Genomic DNA, 27,773 nt, shown 5'->3' on the forward strand with positions numbered 1-27,773 from the left:
AGTTAAGTTAAAGTAGCTTAAAAATATATGTTGGTTTTACTCGCTTAAATTAAATTCAGTGTACTTAAAAAATATTTCTGGATTCAAACAAATTTATTTCGTGCAACCACTTGTCATAAAAAAATTGAGTAAATTGAACAAAACATTTTTTTCAGTGCAGTGGTCTTACCAGAGTAAAGGGTGTATTGAGGACTGTGATGAAGATATCAGCCACCGCCAGGTTTAGGATAAATAAACTGGTGGCGGACAAGGTGCGCTTGTTTTTGACCACCACGTGACACACCAGGGTGTTCCCGAACAGGGAGATCACGATTATGAGGGAATAGGCTGCCACAAGCAGCGCCTTGATGCCCCTGTCCTGAGACTCTCCGCCGCTGCTGGCCAGAGAGCGCCAGCCCTCCAGCAGACCCTCATCAAAGTCCAGGAGAAACAATCCGGAACTCGCGTTCCCTCTCTGTCCCGAAACGTTCATGAAACGCTCCGCGAAAGAAAGTATCTCCTCTCCCGAAAGTGAAGAGTCGTTAGTTCCCGCTGCTGCCCGGCTCATCCAGAGGACCACGGAGAGCCAAACACATACTGCTGTCATTTTTATCATTATTATTATTATTATTAACAGTGTAATTATCGCATCCCCCTGCCTGTAGTTTTAATGAGAGAATGAGAGGTTTGCAGCTGCTTCTCTGTCATTCGTGTCACTGGAGTAAAGGAGAGAGGCTGAAGCGTGGGCAACAAGTTGTGTGAAGCGACTCAGCAGCAGGAGAGGCTGCTGTTTATAAAGCTTCAGACTGTCGCGTGTGTGTCTGTGTGTAGCAGAAAGAGAGGGAGGGAGAGAGACTCCTTCCTTCTGTGCTTTTATTGATTCGTTCTTAGTGAGATGTTTACCTGCAGGGTGATGCAGGGTGAAGCTGGCTGATTTGCAAGTCCAAGGCTGCTTCGGGTCTCCATGCGTGCCAAATTAAACCGCCTGGTGGTTTATAATTGAATTGTTTTGGCAACAGACATTTAAGCTGATGGCCTGTAAACGTATCGACCATTTAGAGCATTCTGTTAAATACTTGGAAATTCGTAATTTAAACCCCAGTGTGTTCTTAGATGATATTAAAGGACTTTGCTTTTTTTACTTGTATAAGCTTTTTTCGAAGATTTTTCAGGTATATGTTGCCAGTCAAGGTCAGTGAAGTCACCAAATATGGTTCCTTGTTCATTTAGGGCAGGGGTGTCCAAACTCCGGCTCGCGGGCAGTCCATTTTTAATTGGCCCGCAAGTAATTTTATAAATAGAATAGAATATAGCCCGCACTTCAACTTTTGCTTGAGTGTATTGCACTTCTCAGTTTTAACACCAGGGGGAGCTGTTGTTAATCAAGGCAGTTGCTCCACCAAAAAGGTCAATCACAGAAGAAATTTACCCCCCAGTTACTAAACATGGCAGAACCAAAGAAGCGAAAGGTAGAAAGTGAGTGCAGAAAATTTCAGACACGGTGGGAGAGTGAATATTTCTTCAAAGAATTCAAGGGGAAGTGTGTCTGTTTGATCTGCACTGAAACTATGGCAATTATCAAAGAGTATAATGTACGACGTCATATGAAACCAAACAAGAGGCCTATGCATCCTACACTGCACTCAGAAAAATTATGGTTCTTAAATGGTTCTTCAGATGTCTTCATGGTTCTTTGGTTTGGTTCGACCTTTAAAGGTGCCCCAACCATTTCTTGATGGTTCTTTGGGGCACCTTTAAAGGTTCTTCAATGAACCACGGAAAGAAATGGTTCTTCAAAGAACCATTGTTTGAAAGGTTCTTTCTGGCACCAAAAAAGGTTCCTCTATGGCATCAGTCTAAAGAACCACTTTTGGTTCCAGTTGGCACTTTTATTTTTCTGAGTGTGGCGCTGAGCGAGAGCAGAAATTAAAGCAAAGGGTAGCTCTCCTGCATGGTCAGCAACGGTATTTTTTTCGTGCTCAAATTGTCCAGGAAAAGGCTCCAATAGCATGAGGTCTCCCAACTCATCGCAAGACATAGCAAGCCTTTTTCAGATGGAGACCTCATAAAACACGGCCTCGTTAAAGTCACCAAAATAATGTGCCCGGAAAAAGTGCAGGACGCACTGCATGAAGACTCGTCAGCCAACATTAAACTGCAACTGTCTGATAAAGCTGTGCTTTTGATTTTTACTCCATCGCATGAGATGAGAGCAACGATGCCACAGACACCGCAGCTGTCAGCTGCTATGTTTTTTTGCGGGGAGTGGACGAGAGCACGAGCGCTTTAGGTGAGTAAAAAATATATTCCACAGTACCCGTGGGTTAATAAGCATGCATGTGCAGGTACACATGCTTCAAATATCTATAATGCGCATCAATTCTGTCACTACCCTGCTTTTGCGCACCACTTTCTTATAAGCGTTTTTCTTGTTAACACACAGAGTACACACCGCTGTGCACAGCGCAAGCACACGCAGTCAGCTGATCTCATCTGATGCAGATCTGCTCCTTGATCAAGTGACATTTGTCCGGATTTTTAGCAGAGTGGCGTCGGATCAGCACCGCAGCTGGATGGCCCGATTTACATACCCAGCGCAGCTGATACTCAACAGAATAATTTACTAAAATTATATGGACTCCTGTTATTAAGTCCAGTTCAGTCTGTTAATGTTGATAATCGTTTCAAACGGACGTTAATAGATGTTTTGCTAAGCCTAATAACTTAAATAACAAACTTGAAATGTATCACTTTTAAGGGATTTTTCTAACTTTAATACAGTAAAGTTAAGGTTATACAGTGGGGCAAAAAAGTATTTAGTCAGCCACCGATTGTGCAAGTTCCCCCACCTAAAATGATGACAGAGGTCAGTAACTTGCACCAGAGGTACACTTCAACTGTGAGAGACAGAATGTGAAAAAAAATCCATGAATCCACATGGTAGGATTTGTAAAGAATTTATTCGTAAATCAGGGTGGAAAATAAGTATTTGGTCAATAACAAAAATACAACTCAATACTTTGTAACATAACCTTTGTTGGCAATAACAGAGGTCAAACGTTTACTATAGGTCTTTACCAGGTTTGCACACACAGTAGCTGGTATTTTGGCCCATTCCTCCATGCAGATCTTCTCGAGAGCAGTGATGTTTTGGGGCTGTCGCCGAGCAACACGGACTTTCAACTCCCGCCACAGATTTTCTATGAGGTTGAGGTCTGGAGACTGGCTAGGCCACTCCAGGACTTTCAAATGCTTCTTACGGAGCCACTCCTTTGTTGCCCGGGCGGTGTGTTTTGGATCATTGTCATGTTGGAAGACCCAGCCTCGTTTCATCGTCAAAGTTCTCACTGATGGAAGGAGGTTTTGGCTCAAAATCTCACGATACATGGCCCCATTCATTCTGTCCTTAACACGGATCAGTCGTCCTGTCCCCTTGGCAGAAAAACAGCCCCATAGCATGATGTTTCCACCCCCATGCTTCACAGTAGGTATGGTGTTCTTGGGATGCAACTCAGTATTCTTCTTCCTCCAAACACGACGAGTTGAGTTTATACCAAAAAGTTCTACTTTGGTTTCATCTGACCACATGACATTCTCCCAATCCTCTGCTGTATCATCCATGTGCTCTCTGGCAAACTTCAGACGGGCCTGGACATGCACTGGCTTCAGCAGCGGAACACGTCTGGCAGTGCGGGATTTGATTCCCTGCCGTTGTAGTGTGTTACTGATGGTGACCTTTGTTACTTTGGTCCCAGCTCTCTGCAGGTCATTCACCAGGTCCCCCCGTGTGGTTCTGGGATCTTTGCTCACCGTTCTCATGATCATTTTGACCCCACGGGATGAGATCTTGCGTGGAGCCCCAGATCGAGGGAGATTATCAGTGGTCTTGTATGTCTTCCATTTTCTGATGATTGCTCCCACAGTTGATTTTTTCACACCAAGCTGCTTGCCTATTGTAGATTCACTCTTCCCAGTCTGGTGCAGGTCTACAATACTTTTCCTGGTGTCCTTCCAAAGCTCTTTGGTCTTGGCCATGGCGGAGTTTGAAGTCTGACTGTTTGAGGCTGTGGACAGGTGTCTTTTATACAGATGATGAGTTCAAACAGGTGCCATTCATACAGGTAACGAGTGGGGGACAGAAAAGCTTCTTACAGAAGACGTTACAGGTCTGTGAGAGCCAGAGATTTTCCATGTTTGAGGTGACCAAATACTTATTTTCCACCCTAATTTACGAATAAATTCTTTACAAATCCTACCATGTGGATTCATGGATTTTTTTTTCACATTCTGTCTCTCACAGTTGAAGTGTACCTCTGGTGCAAATTACTGACCTCTGTCATCATTTTAAGTGGGGGAACTTGCACAATCGGTGGCTGACTAAATACTTTTTTGCCCCACTGTATACCTAAGTGGCCCAGCCCCTCCTATATTTCTATGTATGTGGCCCTCAGTGAAAAAAGTTTGGACACCCCTGATTTAGGGTAAACGTCTTTCTAAAAAATGAATAAATAAATTATGAGAGGGAAAAGTACGGAATAAAATTATTATATTATTAAATTTGTTTCTGACATCTTACAGTTACTTTTGCTAAGGTATTCATGAAGATTATTATTATTTTTGCTTGTTGCTCATTTTTGTTGCCGGTTCCTACCCCTGTGTGGATTTGGTGTGTGTGCTACTAACTACAGTTCCACTGATTGGGCTGCTGTCTGTCTTGGCCAGGACACTCTTGTGAAAAAGATTTTGACCCGCTCTCTTGGAGCTGCTGGTCCGGGGTGGCTTGAACCTCTTCCTTGTCGGGGGAGCTCCCTCTGGTGCCGGGTGGTTCGTGGGTGTCTGGGGCCATGGTGGCCGGCCTCTGGCGGGGTCGGCAGCTTCAGATTCACTGGGACTCTCCCCCTTTTGCTGTGGGCACCCCATCTGGGCCCTTCGTCCTTGTCCTGATGGGATGGACGCTTAGATGTCGCCCAGATGTGTGGCCTCAGGTCTGCGGGCTGCTGACGGCACTTTTCTCCTGGATACATCTCTGTCTGCCTCTGGCTAAATTGTAGATGTATAACTCAAAGCATTAAAAAGCTTTACAATTACTTATGATACCACTTTTTTCTTATAAATCAGTAAAAACTAAAATCAGAAATATTGAATTACTAAACCAATTATAGTTCTAATAAGACCCACAGTAAAAACAAACACTGACATCTGCAATTTAAGTATATTAAAAACTGCTATAAGGCCATAAAACTGAGTGAAACAGTCACGCACACGTTTCATTATTTACAGGACGAAAACGTCTATAAATGGGTTAATTTCTCACTGGGTTACTTTATAATGATACACAAACCTGTCACAATATCCTATGGACCACTGAGTACTACTCTCCTAAGTCATAATGTGTGATTTCTTAATAAAAAATAAAGAATCCTAAAGTCTGGCTTACTTGTTTGAAATGCTCAGGCCATCTGCTGATTGGTCAGATGCGGTTATGTCACTGTCTGTCACATAACCTGGGCTTTGCTGATTGAATGGGAGACAGCTGTGTGGTCCCTACACAATCGCAGAGAGAGAAGGGGAAAACAATAAAGTCACCAAATATGGTTCATCGCTCGATAAAGGCTTAAGAACAGCCCTAAAAAACCTCACTGTCTTGCACCACCTCTGCCTATAATGCAGTATTGAGATCCCTTCCTAGGTGAGTCAACCCCACGTTTTCCCTGGATTTCTACAGCAACATAATTGAGAGGTTAATGATTTCTAAAAATAGATAAATACATGTCTGAAATGTTCTGAATGTGCAGATAGTTTTGAGCATAATCAGAAATTTAGAGAAGTGTATCCCACCTCTCGCCCTATAATAACTGGGATAGGCTCCAGTTTTACTATAGTTTTATGCATTTATCACATTGAACTACTGAGACATGCTCTTCAACTTGCACATCTTTATCTTTCCTTAAGACAGAGATTAAATGTGTAGTTAAACAAACTGTCAATTGGACTGAGATCTGGGCTTGGACTTGGCCCCATCTGAACCATTTCTGTGTGGCGTTTCCTGTCTGCTTGGGTTCGTTGCCTTGCTGGAAAATAAATCTTTTCCTGATAATTTTCTTAGTTCATTATCCCCTCTACGTTTACAAGCCTTCAAAGGCCTGTTCCTCTGATGCAAGGCCAGAGGATGCTGCCACCGTCATGCTTTACAGTAGAGATGGTGTGTTTGTGGTGATATGTGGAAATTGTCTCATCAGACCAAATAACCATCTTCTAGTTGACCTTGGAGTCACCCACATGGCTTTGGGTGAGTTCCAAGTGAGATTTCATGGCAGCTTTTTTCAGCAGTGGCTTCTTCGTTGCTACTCACCCATACAGTTTTCACTGATGAAAGAACCCAGGCAACAGTAGTTGTATGTACAGTCTCTTCTATCTATGCCCCTGAAGCTTTTAAATCCTTCAGAGTGGACACCTGGTGGCCTCCATCACTGGTGTTTTTCTTCCCCAGTCACTCTGTTTGCGAGGATGACCAGCTGTAGGCAAATTTAGACAACTGCCATACTTCTTCCATTTCTTAATTATGGACTTACCTGAACTCTGTGGTATATCCACTGAGTTGGAAATCGTTTTGTAGCCAACTCCCAACTTTCAAGGACAGAGTTTTCTGAGTTCCTTTATGTTTTCTTTTTGCAGCAGCTGATGAACCAGAGTCTGAACCTTACAGATACAGGTGCCTTTATACAATCGCTTCATACATGGTAGATGCACAGGTGATCTCCATTTCCCCAACTGCTGGAATCAGCTGGACCTCTGATAAATTAGGTTGTCACTTTAAAGATCAAATGTTTATTTTACTATATATACTTTTAATTAACTGGCATTATTTTATCAACATGAAAGAAGCTTGACCATTGTTTTGACCATGATCTTATGTATTAAAGCATTGAAGGGGTGAATACCTTTTATAAGCATTGTATATGCAGTCAAATATACCTGGCTCATAAAGTAGTATCAGTCTCAGATTAGCAAATAACACAGTCCCCTGCTGAGAGCGATAATAGCAGTGAAATCAGCCATGAAGAGGCTTGGACTGCTGGGAGGAGAAATAGGATACCAGCATAAATTATATATGTAAATTAAGGAAAAGACAAACACGTGTAACACAGGTGATAAATAGATTCCAGTGCTCACAAGACTCAGATTTTTACACTATAGATGCAAACAGTTTTGTTTTATTTGTACCGGTTAAGCTCAGTGTGCTGCAAAAACTCTCAGAAAAATAGATTAAAATTAAAGTATCAAATAAATAAACTGTTAATGTTATTCAATCAATAGCTGCTCTGACAGTCTGCTTCCATGCAATTACAGTGTCTGCTGCAGTGTTTTTAAATGCCACTCAGTCCAGATGAGTCGGAGGCTGAAAGGATGGGAAAAGTGACAGAAACACTGGCAAGAGCAGTAAGAAAAGCCACAAACAGATGTCAGAGACGAAAGGATAAGACACGCGTTAATGATCAAAAATACAGGAGAGTAAGAGCTGAACTGTTGCTTCACTTATCTAAATTCCTCTAGCATGAAAAGAAGTTGGCTTGTCTTGAGCAGAGGATACCAAGGCATTAAATTGGCTTCACTCTGAGCCTGTATGTGGTAGATGGATTGCAAAACGCGGGAGCCTCAAGTTCAGCATGTGCCCCTGGTAATTAGCACTGCACTTAAATAAAAGTAATGGACGGATAGTTTTAAAAATTGGATTTAAATCGATGCGGCAGAACCAGAGATAGCTAATCTCGTTCAGTGTCTGGGGTCCTGCAGCATTCATTTCTGCCCCGTGGCCCCAGAGGCTTGAACCAGCCCTTGTAGAAAGCAGATGGGCTGCAGAATGTTTTGGAAAGCAATTGCAAAATCCTGATTAACTGTCTCCATCTCGCAACTCCTCACTATTAGGCCAAATTTAATGATCACAGAATCAGACTGTAAAAAGCTAAAAAGCTGTTTTAACACTCCTCAACATAAACCTTTGGGAAACCAGTTTGCACTGCATATGGAACGTTTTGGTGTTTGGAGGTTTTGCTGTGCGGTGTGATGAAAAGTCCCTCCTTGACAGGATAAATATGAGCCAGCAGGCTGGTGGGTCTCTTGTAGGGCTGCTCGATTATGGCAAAAATGATAATCACGATTATTTTCACTGAAATTGAGATCACGATTATTTGACGATATTTATTTAACCCTTTAAGACCTACTATAGAACCAAGTCCACCAGAGCTTATATTATTTTTTTTACATGCTGTAGTGCCATTTGTGGGAGCATTTCAAGTTGCTATACATCAATACAACTGTTATAGCCCATATTTTAATAATATGTATGCATTAAGTGCATAGTAATTACATAAATTGCAAAAAAGTGCAATAAACTACAAAAAAAATTGAAAATCGCTTTTGTTTTGTTTACATATATTTCTACTTGGAGAAATTTAAGAGGTTTATCCCTCAAAACTTTAAATACAATAAAGTTGCAAAAAATAGTTTACAACAACAGGAAATTTATTTTGAGTGTCTTCATAGTTTTATTTTGGAGATACACCAATTTTTATATACTGCAGGAAAAACAAAAAACAATCCTATGATGCAAATTTGCAAAGAAAACAGCATGTGCATCATTTCACTGTGGGAAGTGATAGGAACGGCAAAGCGTGTTTCTGGAATATTATGTTTTTGTTCCTGCAAGCGCTTTTTATGCAATTTTTGCAAAGCTATATGTGGAACGAAACCGTGACCGAGGACAAGCTGATGGCATCAGATGTAAGTACAACTCCTCCGGTTTCATATGCAAAACAAATTATTGCGCTAGCTTACACGGTTCAGGTTCTACAGGGATTTAAAAATAGTTACACAAAACGGAGCGTGCTGCTCTGACCGGCTTTAAAGGGTTAACAATGACTTTAAAAAAATAATATAAAATAGTGTGCAACACCACTGAAGTTTTTTTTTTTTTAAACTCTCTTTTCAACCAACGGCAGTCACTCTCCAAATAACTTCTGCTTAGCTTTCCGAGCTTCCCTCGGGTCCTCTTAATCAGCGTCTCCAACCTTTTTTGCGCCACGGACGGTTTATGCCCGACAATATTTTCACGCACCTGCCTTTAAGGTGTCGCGGATAAATTAGGGAGGGGCTAATAATCGGCTCAGTCATTTTTAATGATCGTTGAAAGCCCAGATCGTAATCGTGATTAAAATTCGATTAATTGAGCAGCCCTAGTCTCTTGTAGAAAAAAAAACGTAGAAAATTATAGAGCTCGTTGAAATACTTCTAATATTATAATACTAAATGAACCATGAAAGGATTTTTCTTGATTTTCTACTGACAGTGTGAATGGCACAAGGAAATGTTATTCAAACCAAGTTTCAAGGAAGGTCATTATAAATATATATCGAATGAATACAATCACAACCCACACTCAGCAAACTGAGCTCCACTCTTCCAGTCCACACAGCGTCTGCCTGCAGGTATTTTGATCATCAAGCAGAAGCGATCATCTAGTTCAAAGGTTTGCCTGATCGTTAAATGCTGCAAAATATTAGTTCTGCAAAGCTGCTATGCTGTAATCTGGTATGATTGTCTCAGATATGAACATGATGTGGATAATAAAATTCATTGCAGGGTTTAGGCTTACTTAGGAGTCACAGACTCGTCATTCATTTGCATTATGAGCCACCATTTGAGTCATATTTCAAGTGAACAAGTAATAATTTGTGTGAAAAAAAAAATCATACAAAAGCAGTGGTGGCGTGAGATTCATTCACACGTCCATTCATTCCCACAAATATCTGTTATCTTAATGTGGATGTGATGAATGATGATAAAAGGAAGCGTTGAAAATGGGAGGACATGGGGCAGGATGTTCACTATTAATTCAATCATTCATTTTCTTTTATTTATGCAAAACATTTGCATGTTCTTTTTCACTATCCACTTAGATTGAACATTATGCTCTTAGCATTTTTATTCAATCAACATTCAATCAAAGATGATGGTCAAAGAGAGCCTGCAAATGGCTTGCATGTGTAATATTTTAAGAGTGGTAAAAGCGTGGTAGTGTGGAAGTGAGAGCTGTCGCCTCGCAGTAGGAAGATCCTGAGTTTGAATGCACCTGCTAGCATCTTTGCATTTCAGAGTACTCAGGCTTCCTCCCACAGTCCAGAGACATGTGTGTTAGGTTAACTCCATCCAGCCATTTTCTACAGCTTATACAGAGTCAGACTTCCCTCTCCCTGCCTACCTCCAAGCCAGCCAAGACATGTATCCTCTCCAGCATATCCTGGGCCTGCCGCCGGGCTTCCTCACAGCATAACATACCTAAAACACTTCAACTGGCTCCTTTTGATGTGGAAGAGTACTGGCTCTACTGATCAACATAACGCTCAGCTCTCTCTTCAGCACAACAGATCAGTACAGTACTTCATCCACATCACTGTAGATGCTGCATCAATCTGCCTGTCAATCTCCTGGTACTTAAGGTACTTAAATTAAACTTAAAGTTGGGGCCATCGCCTTTTTCTGGTAGAAAATAATGGCTTCACAGCTGCATGTGTCAGTTGTCGTATCTGATTCAGATCCATGAGGCCACAACCTGATTAAACCAAAAGACCCACATCATCCACCGTCCCAGCGGAAATAAAGAGTTTGATTCCCTAATTCTGGAGCACATCTTCCAGGAAGGAAGTCAAGGTGAATCTCATCCAATCCAGTGAATGAGGTTAATTGATGACTGCAAATGGGTATTAATGCATGTGTAATTGGTTATCTGTCTCTGTGTGTCAACTATGCAACACACTGGCATCCTATGCAGGGTGTAGCCTGCTTCTCACCCAGCAGGAATAGGCTCCTTTGCCTGCTCCCAGCCACCCTGAAAGGATCAGCAGAAATGGGTGGATGAATGGATGGTAAGAGTAAGACTGTGCACCACAGTGACTGACTAGAGGCAATGAAAACTATTACATGAGCTCCACCACAGTGAGTACCTCTCAAGGATGCTCACTCTTTATCAAACGCTTTAGTGAACCAGACCGAGGTGAGCATTAATAAGACTTTACTGATTACTTTAAAGGTTCTTTGCAACATCACATCTTGATCTATATATGAAGAGCCTTAATAGTAAAGGACCAAAGGGACTCACTTAGTGGCTTTTTTCTTATTGGAATTTTGCTGATAGCCATTTTAATATCTGTCATTGTTTTTGTAAAATAACAGTTCAAACGTGTTGGTAAATGTATGCATTTTCTGGCAAAGAGAAGAGAGAAGAAGGCTACCACTCCTGCTTTCTCATTTGTACTGTTAGGATGCCTGGGTCGTTGACCCAGGCTTTTGAGTTTATTATATTAATATCATTTCTAGTCTTCGGTTTCTTTGTTAGAGTTCTGTCTTATGGTTTATGTCTCTGTGTTCTCTAGTTGCTCTGTCTCCCCTGTCAGCTGTATCCCCTTGTCAAGTTCGCGTCTCTGTGTTATGTTTCCTGTTTTACTTTGAAAGTCCGTGTCTCATGTAAATGCGTCTGGTTTTGCTTCCTTTGTCTCGTTAGGCCTGATTTGCCTCAGCTGTGTTTCCCTCCTGTTACCCATTCCCTGATTGCTCCCTCTGTGTATTTAAGCCTTGTGTTTCTCTGTGTCCCTGTTGTAATCTACTGTTATCTACTCTCACTCATGCTGTGTGTTTTGGGGCTTCCTGCCTGCGTTAATGTTTGTATTTTGGAAGTTTGTTACTTTGAGTTCAGCATTAAAGCTGTTTTTTGAGTTCATATCTGTCTCTGGAGTCTGCACTTTGGGTCCTTTTCCTGCCTGCACACAGCTGTTCCATAACATGTACACTGAATATAAAGTGGCAACAACCGTCTGTTATCTTACTTCAAACACGGGGAAAGACTAACCTGGCTCTACACGAAGCCAACTAAATCTGCCGAGCAACATCTTTAAGGGGCTTCTTCCTCTTGTGGCATGAAAAAAAGCAAGATGACAGTGCCAAACTGAATTTTTAAAATCCTCTTTGGGGACATCCCACCCAAAAATAAATTATGCATGTTTTTTCTCTATCCATCTGTTTTTGGTTAGAACTGGTGAGTTTTGGCAAGAACGGACTGTTTATCTCCCTGGCCAACTAATTGCACTGGCCTTGTGGTTCTCTCAGCAAAAATGCTAAAAAATGTGATGCTCACATTCTCAAATGCAACTTGCTCAATGGAAAAGGAAGGCCATTATTGTATATATGCTGTATTTGGGATTAGGGGAATGTGAGATTTCTCTCTTTATAAATATAATATAGGATGCAAACATGTGTACACCTGACATGTTACCCAGTAACAGCTATAAAACTGTAAGGCCAAAATCAGTGGCCTTGGGTTCCTTGAATAAGAGACAGGTTTTAGAATATTTTCTCTTCCATATCATAAATCCAGAGTAAAACATATAAACTCTGCCTCTGCCTGAAAACCAGAAAAAAAACTGAGAATAAATAACAACCAGTGAGTCACTAACAGCTATTGTACCTATTCTAAAAGATTCTCAAGTGTAGCTTGACCAAATTTTATCTAACAGAAATGCAACGCAACAGTTTACAACCTTCTGAAGTGAATCTGCCATGTTTGATACCCTTTGAAAAACATGGCTTATTTCCTCTTTATACCAGACCTGGTAGAGGGACCAGTGAGAGGGAAGGATCAAGAGTTGAATTTCTTTTTATTTTGCCCAATTAATGGCATTTTAACTTTTAAAGTTCTCATTTTCAACTAGAGTCACAAGAGAAGGGATACAGACTCACCTGTGTTTACAGGGACCTCTCAGCAAACTGAAGGATGGTGGGTAACGTCAGTAAACATCTCATTTCTGAAGTGCTGCACAGAGGGCACATTGTCATCATATAATGCATACAGTAGCGTCTGGGTTTTTGCTCTGGCTCTGCTTTGAGCAGAGGCAAGCAGTAACATACTGCTTTAACAAGGGATCAGCAGCATCATTACAGCTGCACAAAGACATCTCCTCTACTGCTGCGGCGCTTTGTGGAAGTTTCCCAGCCGAAGCACAAGCAAACACCAGATCACCAATAACGCAGGTTGCCAAAGTGTGTGTGTGTATATATATATGTATATGTGTGTGTGCAAAAACATATTTGTCAGCACAGTTGCCCACACACACTTTTTTGCATGATTAGATCAAAACTATGCAAAAAGTATGAAAAACACATGCAGTATTTTGCATGTGGATGTACTTACCAATACCTGCAGTGTTGCAAACCACATATTTTGTACCTGTCACTCTGAGGTTTCTTGTTTGTTTGATTTTCATGTCTAAAAAAATTCCAGGGTGATGCCATCCTGAGTGTTGCTAATGCACTCACTCTGTTGACTAGTTAGAGCCCAGGCCTATTTCTATTATCTTGCTGATGAGCCATCTGATTGATTCACGACTCTCGGTGCAAATGCCCTCGGAAAAATTTTAACAGGGTGGAAAAGAAGTCTTTTATATTTTAGCTTTCCAGCTGTGTTGACATGTGTCAAAAAATGAGAATAAATTCTTGTGACATTGCTTTGATTGGCTTAATTTCGTTACATTTCAAATGAGCTCCAAAAGATGTGTTGTTTTTTGCAGAATGGCTGGATGAACAACCTTTGCCTCGGAGAGAGTGTTGTGGAGATAACAAGGCAGCTGCTGAACATTAATCCTTGGCTGAGGTTTAAATACTATAAAGGCTCCAGGCGAGATCTCGCAAAAGTCCGTCTTAATTTTTTTTCTCCCATGTCCCCTGCGGGGCTCCGTAATTTATAGCTGTTCGAAATTAAAGTTATTCCAGCAGGTATTATGAAAAGCAGGAGTACACTGTGTTTCAGGGATAACAGCGACCTCTGTGGCCACAAGTGGAAATTACATCATTTTGGCACAGCTTATCATGTGCCCGCGAACCCAAAACAAAATCTCATCTCATTACAAAACAGCAATTTTACAGTTCACAGTCATTTAATTTAATTTAAAATGTGGTGGATAAAACATGCCAGTTTATGCAATGTTAGTTTATTTTGTATCTTTCACCCTCCTAATGTGAAATTTTTGAATCATGACTACAAGCAGCAATTATGAAGTAATAACGTGATTCCAGCATTAAAATTATACCATCACAGCTGATATCTGCACATTCACATTTGGTTCTGTTTTAAAAGAAAAAAAATGTTTATTGGTTTGAAAGGCATGCCTCAAAAGCTACAGTATGTTAGGGGTCAGGGTGAGATGGTGCTAGATGATCCCTACAGGGAGCAGCTGAAAGAAGAAGAGACATGAAAAAGAATAACAAAGTGCTGAAAACTTTGATGGTTTGGCCTACAGCAAATTGCCAGACATTCATTGTGATAGTTTCAGCCTGGCCATTTTACCGCTGCCAGTCTTCAGGAATAGTGTCCAGGCTCATTGAAGCACATTCAGAGCTCTTCAACGCTTCACTAAAACCGAGGTCGGAGCTCTGGAGAGGCCAACCCGTGACAGACAGTTTGTTATTGTGTGTTTTTCTATTCATGTATGTTTTTATTGCATACCTGGATAGAAATGTTTTTATTGAATTTTTATTAATATTATTATTACATTGGCAGTGTGTTTGGGGTCACTGTGAAAAATTAAGCTGCTGTTAATCAGATGCTTTCCAGATGGTATTACATGGTGGATCAATATCTAACAGTACTTTTCTGTGTTCATAATTCCATCATTTTGATGAGAGCTCCAATAATACTGCCTGAAATGCAGCCAATGGACAACTTAGTTTTGAGTTGTGGGAAAAAACCATGACAGAGCCTCTACTGTTGCTCTTCTGTGTTGGCTGTAGACTCTCACTTTTGTACCTCTCCTCACCCTCTCCTTACATACTCACTCAAAAGACTTAAAACAAATGTTTCAAATTTAGATTCATCACTCCATCAGACCTGTTGCTAGTGATTTTTAGTTTGGTTCTTGTGTAATTTAACACAGTGGCCCCCAACCTTTTTTGCGCCCTGTCGCGACCTTTAAGGTGTCATGGATAAATACGTTAAAATAAAACCAGTGCTGGTAACAAAAAAAAGATTTATTCATAACACATGGGAAAAGACCCAGAGAAAAAGAGTTAATGATAAATGTGATTTTTTTAAAATAACTCTAAAAATCAATAAAAACCCTGAAAACCATAAATTTCACGCCAAACCTCAACTCTCACGGCCCGGTACCAAACAACTCACGGACCGGTACCGGGCCATGGCCCGGGGGTTGGGGACCACTGATTTAAGAAACCTTAGCCTTTTCTTTCTTTTTCCTTTCATTACGAATGGCTTCTTGACAGCCACCACCTTGATACCACGTCCACTGAGACCATTTCTGATGATTAGACTGATTAGCTGAAGGGCCAGATGCATCTCTCAGGGTCTGTGTCAGATTTTTTTCTGAATTTTTTACTCATTGTGAAAGACATGACTTTCAGATACTGTTCATCTGGTGTAGATACTTTGTTAGACCTGCCACTTTTTCTTTTGTCCTCCACTTTGTCCAATTTCCTCAACTTTTTTTAGGACACCTTGCACATGATATGTCAAGTTTTCAGTTAACAGGTCTTGGGAATCACCTTGTTGGTGCAAAAATAAAATTTCATGCCTGTCAAATTATGTTTACTTTGACATTTCTCATGGATCCAACCAAAGAAACTAGAACAAATGATTATTTTTTTCCCACAACTTAAAACTAAGTTGTCCGTTTTATACAGACACAACCAGTGACGGTCCTAGCCTGTTTGGCGCCCTGGGCGAAAACTCCCTCCCTTATTTCTGGGATTTCGCACAACCTAGGATCCAAATCATGAATACATAATGGGCTTGGATTTACAAGATTATGAATGAAATGTGCTCTATTTGGAAGCAGCCGGCCCCCTCCCCTTTCGATTGTTTGTGTGTGAGACTTTAAATCATCAAACTGTAAATTATAAATTTTGAATTGTTATTGATCCCTTTACCCCTGGTCCTAAAGTGTATATTTATTTTCTTACTCTTCTTATATTTATTGTTTGTTTACTTGCACTGCTGTAACTGGAGCCTCGTCGCCTCGTTTATGCTGGACTGTATGTAGCGGAGATGACTTTGACTTCGGCAGCGAGCAGGCGCACTGAGGGCTCTCGCGCTCACTTTTCGCGTATAGAATTTCGAAAAAACATCGGTGCAAATTATAAGTCTGTATCATAATATCTGGTGTTTTCGTGTTTGTTGGTTTGTTTTTATTTTGTTTTATTTTGCGAGTTGGTTATTAGATGCCACTCCAGCCAGCCAGAGAATCCCCCGCTGCCCCGACCTCTCCTCCCTGTGCCGCAAGCAGCAGGCGCACCTCGCAAACGGAGGGCACCCTTACTCCCAGCAAATAGGCGATAGAAAACCAATTGGTGCCTATACCATTCCCAATATGCGCTGGCATGACGTTGGGGCAGCATGAGTAGGCTACGAGCATTCTTTTTTTAAAAATTTTTTTGCCGATGCCCGTGATGCCGCCCCCCACAAGGTAACCGTATCAAACCGTATCAAAAACCGCTACTGGGCACAACACCAGTTGACCCCTTTAATCAGGTGCATTTTTATGTTTGAATGGTTCACAGGTCCGTGTTAAAACACTCCTATGAAAAAGTTCACGTAAAAGGACTGGACTGAAAATGAGTGGAAAAAGCAGCCAGTGTCCAAAGAAAAACTTCCAAAAGCCTTCAGAAAGCCTGGAGAACTATTGTTCAAGATCACTTTAAAAGATTACCAGAAAGTCTCACTCCTTTTAAAGAAACACAAAGATGTCAGGCGGCTCAATCCGATCACTCTACACTATAGATACAAATGCTGGTATTGATCAGTGCCAGCACAACTGGATCAATACTTTATTTCTATCCTCTAAGTTTGGTATGTAGCCCACTAAATTGTGTTTAAAAAAAATTTTTTTTTAGATGACTGCCATAAAATATATTTTCAAAATAAATCAAAAGCAGGTTTGTTTTTATTAGGAAATTATTGTGAAAACTAAAACTCACAGTGCTTTAGTGATCAGAATTTGCAAACTAATCATAATTCATCTCATAAACCATGGCACACTGCTCTCCCCTACATTAGCTACCTTTTTAAGTTTAAAAGTATCGATATCGGTATGTTCAACACTTCCTCCGTGTTCACTACTAACTGTTTAATAAATCTGTATTTATAACACCGGCACCAATTGTTCTGCCAGACGGAAGCAGCAGTTTTACTACCAGATGTCGAATAAAAGAAGAAGTAACCCTCCGCGAGCGTTTGTGGGTAATGGAGTCTTTCAATGGCGTGCCTGCTTGGCGCTAACTAGGCGAAGAACTACATATCCCGCTTGTCTTCACTGCAGCGTGTTTTTGTGTGGACGAGGTGAAACGTACTTCGCTTTGCTTTTCTATGCTAGCAGTTAGAGCAGTTACACTCGTGTCTGTGAGCGGTGCTTCACAGATAGTGGACGTCAAAACACGGCCACCATACGTCACGGTGCGGAATGTCAACAACGGCATCTGGCGGAACAGTTTCAGGTGTGTAAGTGTGAATTAAATGTCGTGAACTGCTTGTAAAATTAATCTAACGCCTTTGTTTCACTCATAGTCACTTGGATGAGTGACGAAACGTTTCTCCCACTGAAAACGCTCCGTCCAGATGAACAGAATCAACCTTTGGAGGTCTCCTAATAAAGTTGTCATGTTCATTTTTAAGTGAACATTTCTCAAGGAATAGGGTCGTTGTCAGGTCATTTAGGACCCCTTAAAGATGTTTTATTTTCATTGAGTTGCATTACAGCTCCAGTTCTAAACCCTACATTATTTTTGCTTTACATTTGAGCATGAATAAAGACTTAATGCTGAAGAAGCATTGATGAAGATAATAAATTTTTAATGCACATGAGTCAGGTTAACAAGGCTTTTTTTCTTTAGCATTTACAGTCAAGTGAAACGATGAGCAAATTTTAATACTATACAAAGGTAACCCGAGTAAATACAAAATGCAGTATGTAAGTGGTGATTTCATTTATTAAGGGCAAAAGTTATAAAAACCGCACCGGCCACTGTCAAAATGTAATTCCCCACCTTGTTAAGTCACAAATTCAAAGCCATTAATCACATTTTTTTGGAAAGCTAGCCATGCAAAGACCTGGTTACTGTTGGACCTCTTCAATTATGAAATATGTAAATAGAACCTGTTTTTCAAAGTGAAGTAGATTTAAAGATCTCTAAAAGCAACACATCATGCCACAATCTAAAGAAAGTCGAGAACTCCTGAGAAACAATTTCTCATCTATCAGTCTGGAAATTATTACACAGATATTTCCAAGGTTTTGGACTCCAGCAAACTGCTGTGAGAGGCACTGTCTAGAAATGACCAGCTTCACCACTGAACTTTTCCAGGAGTGGCCAGCTTACCAAAATTCCTCCAAGAACACATCAACGACTTATCCAGGAGGTTGCAAAACAACAAACAGGCAAAAACCACTGCTGACCAAAAGGAACACGACGACTTGTCTCACATTCGCCCAAAAACATCTTGATGATGCCTTAGACTTTTGGGAAAATATTCCATGGACTGAGTCAAAGGTTTCATAAAAAGAGCATCGTAGCAACAGTCAAGCATGGTGGTGGTAGTGTAATGGTCTGGGGCTGCTTTGCGGCTTCAGGATCAGGATGACTTGTCGTAACTGATGCAACCATGAATTCTGCTTTCTACCAGAAAATTCTGAAGGAGAATGTCTGACATTCATGCCCTGAAGCTTGAACACATTTGAGTCCTGCAGCAGGAAAAAGATTTGCAGTCCACTTCTTAACGGCTCCAAAACAAAAATGTTTGGAGTGACCTAGTCAAAATAACCACACCTGATGCCTCTTAAAGTCACCTTTCTCTGCACCTCTGGACCGTTTCCAGTGCAGTTTTCTGGAAATCCCTTTCACTCTCCTCAATCCTGAGTGTCACTAATGATGAGAGCGGAGCCTCACGCGACAACCGGGTGACCAAACAGAAGTTCCCAACATCAAAGCCTGAAGATAAGCCCCCTGAACAGGAGCATGTTTGTTTTTGTTCTGACATTTACAGTATTCTGCACTGAGAGTCCACCCACAACAGTTGCACTGTCAAACCAGGGTTGTGCTCACCCAAACTCATCCGATTTATTGTCCTAACCCTATTTTAATAAGCAGCAATCACTTAAAGTTTTTTGATTCACACCATGTAAAATTAAACATTGTTTTTACTTTGATACAATTATAATTTTCATCACTTCCCTTTCAGTAATTTTTCAGTTAATTATTTTTTAGCCACTGAGAGTAGTCAGCTTTGTCCTACCCGAGAGATTTAATTTAGACTGACATAAAAGGGAGAAAGGAAAAAAAAAAATAGCTAAAAACCTGATGCGAGAATGTCTGATCATAACAAAAATGACGATAAAATGGTTTCTGTTGTAAAGTCTGCCAGTCAATTAACCATTCTGATATTGCAAACTAGGAATAATGGAATGACAGCTCACATTTGAGAAACTTGAAAGGTCTATATTTGACATTTTCCAGTTACCAAAATAAGTTTTAATTATTTTTCTACTCATTAATTCCCTCATTGTGTCAGTGCCGCAGCTAAGAAAGAATCTGACGGGAACAACAGATGTGATGGCTTATTGTTTGTCTACTCTTAAAGGTGCGAATATCAAATTTAAGAAGCAACAGACCAAAAATAATTATGAAACCATCTGTGCATGCCAGATTCTTCTATAATGACTGTTTGTCAGCAGTGAGGTAGCCCGAGCCCGGCAGCTGGATATGTTTCTGTAATCCTAATGATGCCGGACATTTTTTATCCAATGCGGTCTATAAAGAACTGGGGGAAATAAATGAGCCACAAGGCTTTAGGTCGTTGCACACTTACATTTTAAAGATCTGGTAGATCATATCTTACACAAACACTAGGTAGAAATTAATTGGTTCTTTGGGTGGCTCACTGGTGTTTGTGTCTACTTCAACCTTAACACGAGGAACAAACTAATAACTCTGACGTGTCTTCTCTGTCCAAAGCAGCGACTGATGGAGTTTCCAGAAGATTTTAACCAGCTCGAGCTTCTCGACACACACGGACACCTGATCCCCCGAGGGTCTGGCAGCGTGTGGACCGGAAGCAAGGACGATGAAGAAGAGCCAGAGGAGAGGGAGCACAGTGAGGAGTGGTATCTGGAAAAGGAGGAAGCTCTCAAAGATGAACCCAACGAGCTCATTCTGTGGGCGGCAGAAAACAATCGCGTAAGTCCAGTTTTGTTTTCAGATTAGGGGTGAGCGGTAGAGCTTTAAAATAATATTATTATTTCAAGGAAATTTGTGAAAATGATATTATGTATGGGGAAAAATCTTTTCCATCCTTGTTTTACAGTGAGCTACTGTCACTGCTGACAGGCTATCTAATTTGAAGTGTGAATCTATTGAAACAAAGTGCCAGTTTTTCCTGGTGCCAACTGGTACCAATTCCCTTCTGGCTTCATCTTCATTTTTGCAGCGTTTAAAAAAAAAAAGAAAAAGAAAAGAAAAGTTTAGTTGTTTTGCTTCTCATTTCCTTCCTTCTTCACGTGAACTACAGTAGAACCCAAAGGAAGGAGATAATATCCTCGTTTATATTGTAGCCTGAATAGTTAAACTTTGAGTTTTTCTTCCATCTGTTGCAGCACAAACGGTATCATCAGTCATTCAGGTCTTTAAACTGAAACATGGTTTGATTTTCATCCTTTGGGCATCCAGTTTTTTTTAACCATCTATCAACATGAACATCTTGTGCTGCTGCAGTTTAGCTCACTTTTGTCAACTACTGTAGGTTTTTTTTTTGGTAGTTTAAGATGAATTTTACCCGTTTTGATCCCAACTCTCTGTAGATGACCTTTACTTAACTAAAGATACCAAACTTATACAATGTTCACCTAAATACGCTGCAGTCTCAGAAGTGACCAGGAAACGAGTTAACACTATTATTGTACCGAGATTAAACGGCTGTCGCAGTACAGCTTCTTCTGCAAATGACTTTTTCCTGTCGTGAAAATGGCGACAGCAGCTTTCAGTGGTCTCAACATAATACCACAAAAATACATTTTGCTGTCATCTTAAAAGCAGCACTTTGCTTCCCCCTCACACACTCCTGCCCTCTTCCCCATCATCTTCCTCTTTGCAGTCAGCAGCTGCGAGCGGATCAGTCTGTTCTTTTTCCTTCTTTGTCGCTGGTTTTCTCTGTAAGATACTGAGTTATCCAATGTAGCATCTGCTGCTGACTATTTGTTGACAGTAAAACTACTCCTCTGGAAACCTATGTTATTTTAAAGCATGAGCTTTTTTATTTTAAAGGTCACTGGGAAATGAAAACTGAAGGTATAGAGCCGCCGGTCTTTGCTGTTGCTGATGTCTCCCCTAAATTTTAGTTCAGGATACACTGACTGCCACGTCTATTTACTGCAATTTCTCAGCCAAGCATCCCTCTTGGTCAATTACTAGACACTATTTATTCAAGTTTGAATTAAAGTCCTGGGGGCACACACTGGGGAAAAAATCACAGCACAAGCTGATGCTTTATGAATTTCAAACCAGTCATGACCTTTGAGTCTTCATCTCAGGATAGAAGCAGAGCTGAATAAATAGTAATTACAGCATTTAGGGACACAAATGAAAGTCACTCCATTAAAGTCAAATGTTTGTCAAACAAATATTTTCCCCCGACAGATCTCTGGCCTGCTGCGAGATCTAAGCAGCAACTAACCGTAACTGCATAAAATTCCTACTGGCTGAAGCTGGACATCATCCAAGTGTGAGGGTAGAGCAATGGCAAAACTAATCAGCTTCGTATATTCACTTTATTTTTACACTTCACCTTTAAGGATAAATACAAAGATAAAAGCACAGTTTCATCATATGCATCCTTTATTTTGGCAGATTTTTGTTCTAATCCCACGGAGACGTTGACCACACACAGGATGGTTTGTGGTATCCTTTAAGTTGTTTCCACTTGAGAAGGTTAAATAGTGTAAATAAATAGTCTTGAATGTTGATTTTTTTTTTAATGATTATTTCTTCTAGTTAAAATTACACATGGCTCTCTAACCACAAATGGGAACTCGTGAATTAGTTGTAAATATTTCACAGGCAGCAGTGATTATATTTGAATTTCAAATTTTAATACTGAGAAGGCATCAATACCTTTTCCCCAGTTATATAAAAAATAAAAACAAAACACAGTCAGAGTTTACAAAGTGACCGTCTAGATTAAAAATGATAGAACTATATACTAATGCACCAGTATAGCTGTATGAGTAACCTGCTGTCTGAGACTTGTGGTAAATTCAATATTAAATGTCAAGAATTGCAGAAGTTCCACCGAGGAATAAAAAATCTCATGACTTTCTACACCATGAGGCAGGAAGCAGCACAGAAACACAGCTGCATTTAATACAGCCTGAACTCCCGAAAAAGACAAAGCACAAAAGCTGAATGAAAAACAATATACACTTGCAGATAATTAAACTTGCGTCAGCCTAATTTAATCAAAGTTCATTATTTGCATTATAACACTGTCACATCCAGCAGTTTCCCTCAACACACCATAATTGAAAAAGATTCGTGCGTGGAATAAATTCCCAAATAATTCAAAGTTATTTGGAGTCATGACAAATTTTCTTGATTTTTGTCTTGATTAAGTGAGTAGAAGAATTCAGCTGAGCAGTTTCCAGACAGTAAGTCCTGATAATGTCAGGAGAATAATTTCATGGAGCTGTCCAGAGTTTCCTTTTTGTACATGTAGCCCACAGCAGGAGATTTTCATCAGATGTGTTCTCATTGTTCTCACCTCTGGAACAAGTCAGCTTAACTTTGGAGCTAAGAAGCTGGGTAGAGCATGTAGGAGGCAGGATGCGCAGCACCCACTCATTTGCTGTAAATTCCCAGAGCTTTTGCCTTCTGTGTTCTCAGTTTGACCTTGCACTGACTTTGTACAAGGAAGCTGGCAGGGAGAAGATCTTTTGACGCCTGGGGCCCGTTCTTCGTACGTCGCTTACTACATCCAAGATCAAATGACACATCCAAGATCAAATCATCGCGCTAACCGTGAGCTCGCTAATCCGGTTCCCCGAACACACCTGCTGTTGACGATTAGTACAGCTGGACGCAGTAATGTGACATCACTGGGTGTCGTAAAAGGGGCTACGCATCGATAGTAGAAACATTGATCGGCAACCCGCTGATTGGTCGGCGAAAATGTCGAAGGGGCGTGCTCGGTATTTTCCGGCAGCAGAGCAAGAACTCATGAGTGAGGGATTTCAGGAGTTTCAGAGTTTAATTAAAACGCAAGAGAACACTGCAAAGGCTGCAAAAGCAAGGAGAGAGGGCTGGCAGAAAGTTGCTGACAAATCAAACTCGTAGGTAATTTAATAATAATACTAATAATGGATTGGATTTATATAGCGCTTTCCAAGGCACCCAAAGCGCTTTACGATACCACTATTCATTCACTCCCACATTCACACACTGGTGGAGGCAGCTACGGTTGTAGCCAGGCTGCCATATCGCGCCATCGGCCCCTCTGGCCAACACCAGTAGGCGGTAGGGTAGATCTATCATATGACACTATATTGTCCAATATCATATGGCATTATATTATATTATAATATGTTATATTATATCCCCTTTCACATTAGAGCCACAACAGGACCCACAAGAACATGGGAACAAGTAAAAGTGGAATACAGGAGTATTCTACAGAATGGTAATATTTATCTCTTAGATTGCTTTGCGTCTCTTGGCAAGGTAATACTGGCCTGTAATACTCTGTTAGTTTGTTCATAACAGCAACCAAGAAAAGGGCAGAGGAAAAAAAGACAGGTGGTGGTCCTGCACCCCCTCGTCAACAAGTTGGTTAAGTGAATAATACCCTCACGGGAATATCGATATCTCTCTATGAGCACACTGTCGCGCTGAGCTAAAGGATCCTGTCTGTCCCGCAATATACGCTGAATTCTGAGGACTCTCCTTATCAATCTTGCACCTTCCGCAATGGGTGGCTCGCGTATACGGACAGGACATGGCTGCGACAGGCTTCCCAAATCCACCTTCGCTTTTATAGCCGTGGTCTCTCATCTTGATTACACGAAGTAATTTACAATTACTACTCTGAAATATGAATTACATCTGTAATAATCACATACATGTAATAGAATGTTAATAGGTCATTTCCCTTTTTTAGGAAATGACCTGTATGTATCTGTGTGACATCAATAAAAGGATCAAGTGCTGCATTATCTTTAGTTACATTGATAATATTTATTTATGGTGAAACAGTGGAAAAATATCGCTGTTGCTTTCGTATAAATGAAGCGGACATACCTGCGTGGCCGCGATCTAATCCTGTTTACATAAAGTAAACCTGCTCCCGAGCAGGTTTACGCTTACGGCTCTGTTGCTATGACAGCAAGTCCCGGATGAGCTTCGGGGAACCGAACGATCCAGGATCACGCGAAATCGTCAACAATCTAATCCGGCTAACCTACTTAGCGAGGTACGAAGAACGGGCCCCTGATCCGGGGCTACAGTGCATGTGTGAATATAATTTAAACAGCAGTTCTTCCTCCTGCAGGGTGATTTTCAGTCTGACATTACTGTCTTTAAATCATAATTTGTACATTGCGCTGTATTTAGCAGTTGGACTTGGGCCCCAGTTACTCAGGCATAGCAGGAGGTTGGTAACTCCCTGATAACCACCAGCTGCAAGGAAAGACTGTTTATTGCCAACCGGTTGCTGGAAGTCAGTAGTTAAAATAGGTATACGGTGAAAAAACACTTAAATGGAACTGAAGTAAATCAAAATGGCAACTGCAAATATGCTTATCTTAAGGTTTAAAAATTGGTGACATCACAGTAACTACATTAATCTTTTGTCTGTCTGTAGTTACAGTGGTGAGGCATACCCATATGGAAAAGAAATAGTAAAAACTTATATGTGATTACTCATGAAAGTGGCCACTTTCTAATTACTTTCATACATTGTTTTAGTAAGTATCCAAAACATACAAGTTTCATTATATACTTTTTCAAGGGATCTTATATCTGTTTTCACTCTTATATGCTTTTCATACAAGTTTCACACAAGACAGATACAAACTTTATAAGATTTATATATATCTTTTCCATATGGGTAACCTTTACTTTGAAGCTGAACAGTCTACGTTTCCAGTTTATATTAAAGTTTCTCCACTGCTCAGAGACTAGTTGACAAGTGTTTGCAGAGTGTTCCTTTTGACCTTTTTTCTTTGTTAGCCTACGTTATTGGTATCAGTTTGTTGGTTAAACCGAAGCTTTGCTGAAGAGGTATCAGAAAGTCTGAAAATCAAACTGCTGCATCAGGTCCTTTGACAGCTTTTGGTGCCTTTACCGCAAAGTAAAAAATAAACGAAGGTGCTTATGTGACTATTTAAAGTTTGCATGAAGCACAAATGGAGCCGACCTTGTGATCAATGTTGCAGAAATGAAGTTTTATTTGAGAAAGAGCAGCTCAAATGAAAGGTTTTCTTACAATCACTTTATGTGGTTTTCTTTCAGCTTGCCACAGTCCACAGTTTGTTAGCTGCTGATCCTTCGCTGGTGCACTGCTGTGATGAAGATGGTTACACTCCCCTGCACCGTGCAGCATACAGCGGTCACATCGAAGTCGTCTGTGCTCTGCTTGCCGGCGGCTCTAAGGTCAACCCCCGCACCATCGACGGCTGGACTCCCCTTCACAGCGCTTGCCGCTGGAGCCGCGTTTCTGTGGCGAGTTGTCTCCTGCAGCACGGAGCGGAACTGAACGCCCAGACCAACGGTGGACTCACACCATTACATCTCGCTGCTTCATACACAAGCTTCTCAAAAACAGACTCCAGACACACCTTAGAGCTGCTGCTCTCTCAGCGCCATCTGAAGCCGGGGCTCCGCAGCAGCAGCGGGGAGACTGCCGGAGAGGTGGCTCGACGTAGTGGGCCCCATCACTTTATGTTTGAGATGGTGGAAGACTATGTGAATGTGGTGCCCATCTCATGAACAAAAGCACAGGCCCACACAGGCTTTCACATTAGTATTGATGTCTTGTTCATGGTCAGGTTTCCTTTTGAAGCAACATAATAAACGTGAATGTCAAATCTCCAATTCATCTTCTTTACAATTAGACTGAAAGTTTCTTCTCTTTTATTCTGCAATAGACCACAGGTTAAAAAAAGGTCTCTTTAAACCTGAAATTGCAGGATTTCTGAGGAGCTGAAAAGATGCTGTGATAAGATTCAAGCTGTGTTTCTGAGTGCCAATTGTTCAGTGACATTTAGATATTAGAAATTCAAACCATTATATATGAGTAGTTATTTTAGTATCTACCTGTTAACTAAAAGTCTTTTTCAACCTTGAAAGGTTTTCTTTGGATTTGTGTAGGGCCTAACTTTTACACTCATTAGCCACTTTATTTGTTGCTCGAGTAGGCTCTGGTACTCAAACGATGATCACTTGGTACTATGGTGCCCAAAATGTGCCAAGTAAATATAACCCACACCATTACAACACCACTACTAGCCTGAAACACTGATTAAAGGTAGGATGGATGAGACTTATCAGATCAGGCAATGTTTTTTTATTTTCTATGGTCCAGTTATAGTGAACTTGTTGTGTAGCCTCAATTTCCTGTTCTTAGCTGACAGAGATGGCATCCAGGTTGGTCTTCTGCTGCTATAGCCCATCTGCTTTAAGGTTTGACATGTTTTAAGAGATGCTTTTCTGCATAACTTGGTTGTAACTTATGCTTATTAGTGAATATTCATACTGATCTTCTTTTGGCCTCTGACAGTGGATTTATGTCTGTGCTTGTATGGCTAAACCTCAGTGCAGTGTTTGATACTGTTGAGAATATTTTATTATAGAAATTAGAGCATGCCATAGATACTGCACTGCTGTGATTTGAATCATATCTAATAAACCCCAATGTGTTAATGTAAATGGGAAGTCCACAGGGTTCTAGGATTCTGCTGACATTATATATGGATCCCTTAGGCCAGGGGTCCCCAATCCCAGTCCACGAGGGCCGGTGTCCCTGCAGGTTTTAGATGTGGCCTTGATCCATCACAGCTGATTTAAATGGATAAATTACCTTCTCAACATGTCTTGCAGTTCTCCAGAGGCCTGGTAATGAACTGATCATGTGATTCAGGTGTGTTGACTCAGGGTGAGATCTAAAACCTGCAGGGACTGGCATTGGGGACCCCTGCCTTAGGCAATATCATTAGCATGCATTTTTATTGGTTTGCAGATGATACCCAGGTTTATCTATGAAGTCGGAAGTCAGGTAGCACACACCAATTAGTTAAACTGCAGGAACATCTTAAAGACATAAAGACCTGGATGACCTCTAATTTCCAGCTTGTAAATCCAGATTGTCACAGAACACGGAGTGTTCAGGTAACAGGACCCCAAAGCAGACTCAGCACACCGCAGCTCAGAACTATGTACAAGTTTTTATTGAACTGAAGAATCTTTTAACAATGCTAAGGAAACGAAAAACTAAGGCTCATACCACGGGGGGAAACGAGGAGCGTGGAGCCCAGGAGCACCGTAATCGGGACCGTGGGGAAACTGCAACAGAAAGGGGAGACACAGTTAACAGCACGCAGGTTGTCAAGAAATGAACAGCTAGACTTCATAAGTTGCCGAGGCTTACAGGTAGAGCAGGACCGTGGAGCTTGGAGGGGAGAGGTGCCCGTGAAGGGAATCCT

The 27,773-nt window shown here is 40.9% G+C and overlaps 2 protein-coding genes across 3 annotated transcripts in view; one reads left to right on the plus strand and one right to left on the minus strand.

Moving 5' to 3' along the window:
- Positions 1–586, minus strand: part of gpr83 (G protein-coupled receptor 83) — a 44,299-nt gene extending 43,713 nt beyond the window's left edge. Inside the window, exon 1 of the mRNA XM_085460892.1 lies at positions 170–586. Coding sequence (XP_085317018.1) covers positions 170–586 — 417 coding nt within the window. The remainder of the gene's footprint in view (positions 1–169) is intronic.
- Positions 587–17,342: 16,756 nt separating this feature from the next.
- On the plus strand, positions 17,343–27,000 carry ankrd49 (ankyrin repeat domain 49). 2 transcript variants are annotated; one of them, XM_085459312.1, is made up of 3 exons: positions 17,343–17,529; positions 20,044–20,265; positions 25,585–27,000. In XM_085459312.1, exons 2-3 carry the CDS (start codon positions 20,053–20,055, stop codon positions 26,059–26,061), a joined length of 690 nt encoding a protein of 229 aa, XP_085315438.1. In that variant the 5' UTR covers positions 17,343–17,529; positions 20,044–20,052; the 3' UTR covers positions 26,062–27,000. The 2 variants fall into 2 exon arrangements, with proteins under 2 accessions (XP_085315438.1, XP_085315439.1); XM_085459313.1 differs by having other exon boundaries at positions 17,344–17,529; positions 20,047–20,265.
- Positions 27,001–27,773: the final 773 nt, after the last annotated feature.

This window comes from Copadichromis virginalis, linkage group LG6, assembly GCF_057382275.1.
Source record: "Copadichromis virginalis isolate Kocher_CV1m ecotype Utaka linkage group LG6, C_Virginalis_male_GT1.1, whole genome shotgun sequence".
NCBI lineage: Eukaryota > Metazoa > Chordata > Actinopteri > Cichliformes > Cichlidae > Copadichromis > Copadichromis virginalis.

Excerpts from the sequence above, each read along its gene's own strand:
- ankrd49 (XM_085459312.1), top strand. The coding sequence starts at position 20,053 with ATGGAGTTTCCAGAAGATTTTAACCAGCTCGAGCTTCTCGACACACAC. Across the intron at positions 20,266-25,584 it reads GGGCGGCAGAAAACAATCGC|CTTGCCACAGTCCACAGTTT; the intron begins GTAAGTCCAGTT and ends GTTTTCTTTCAG.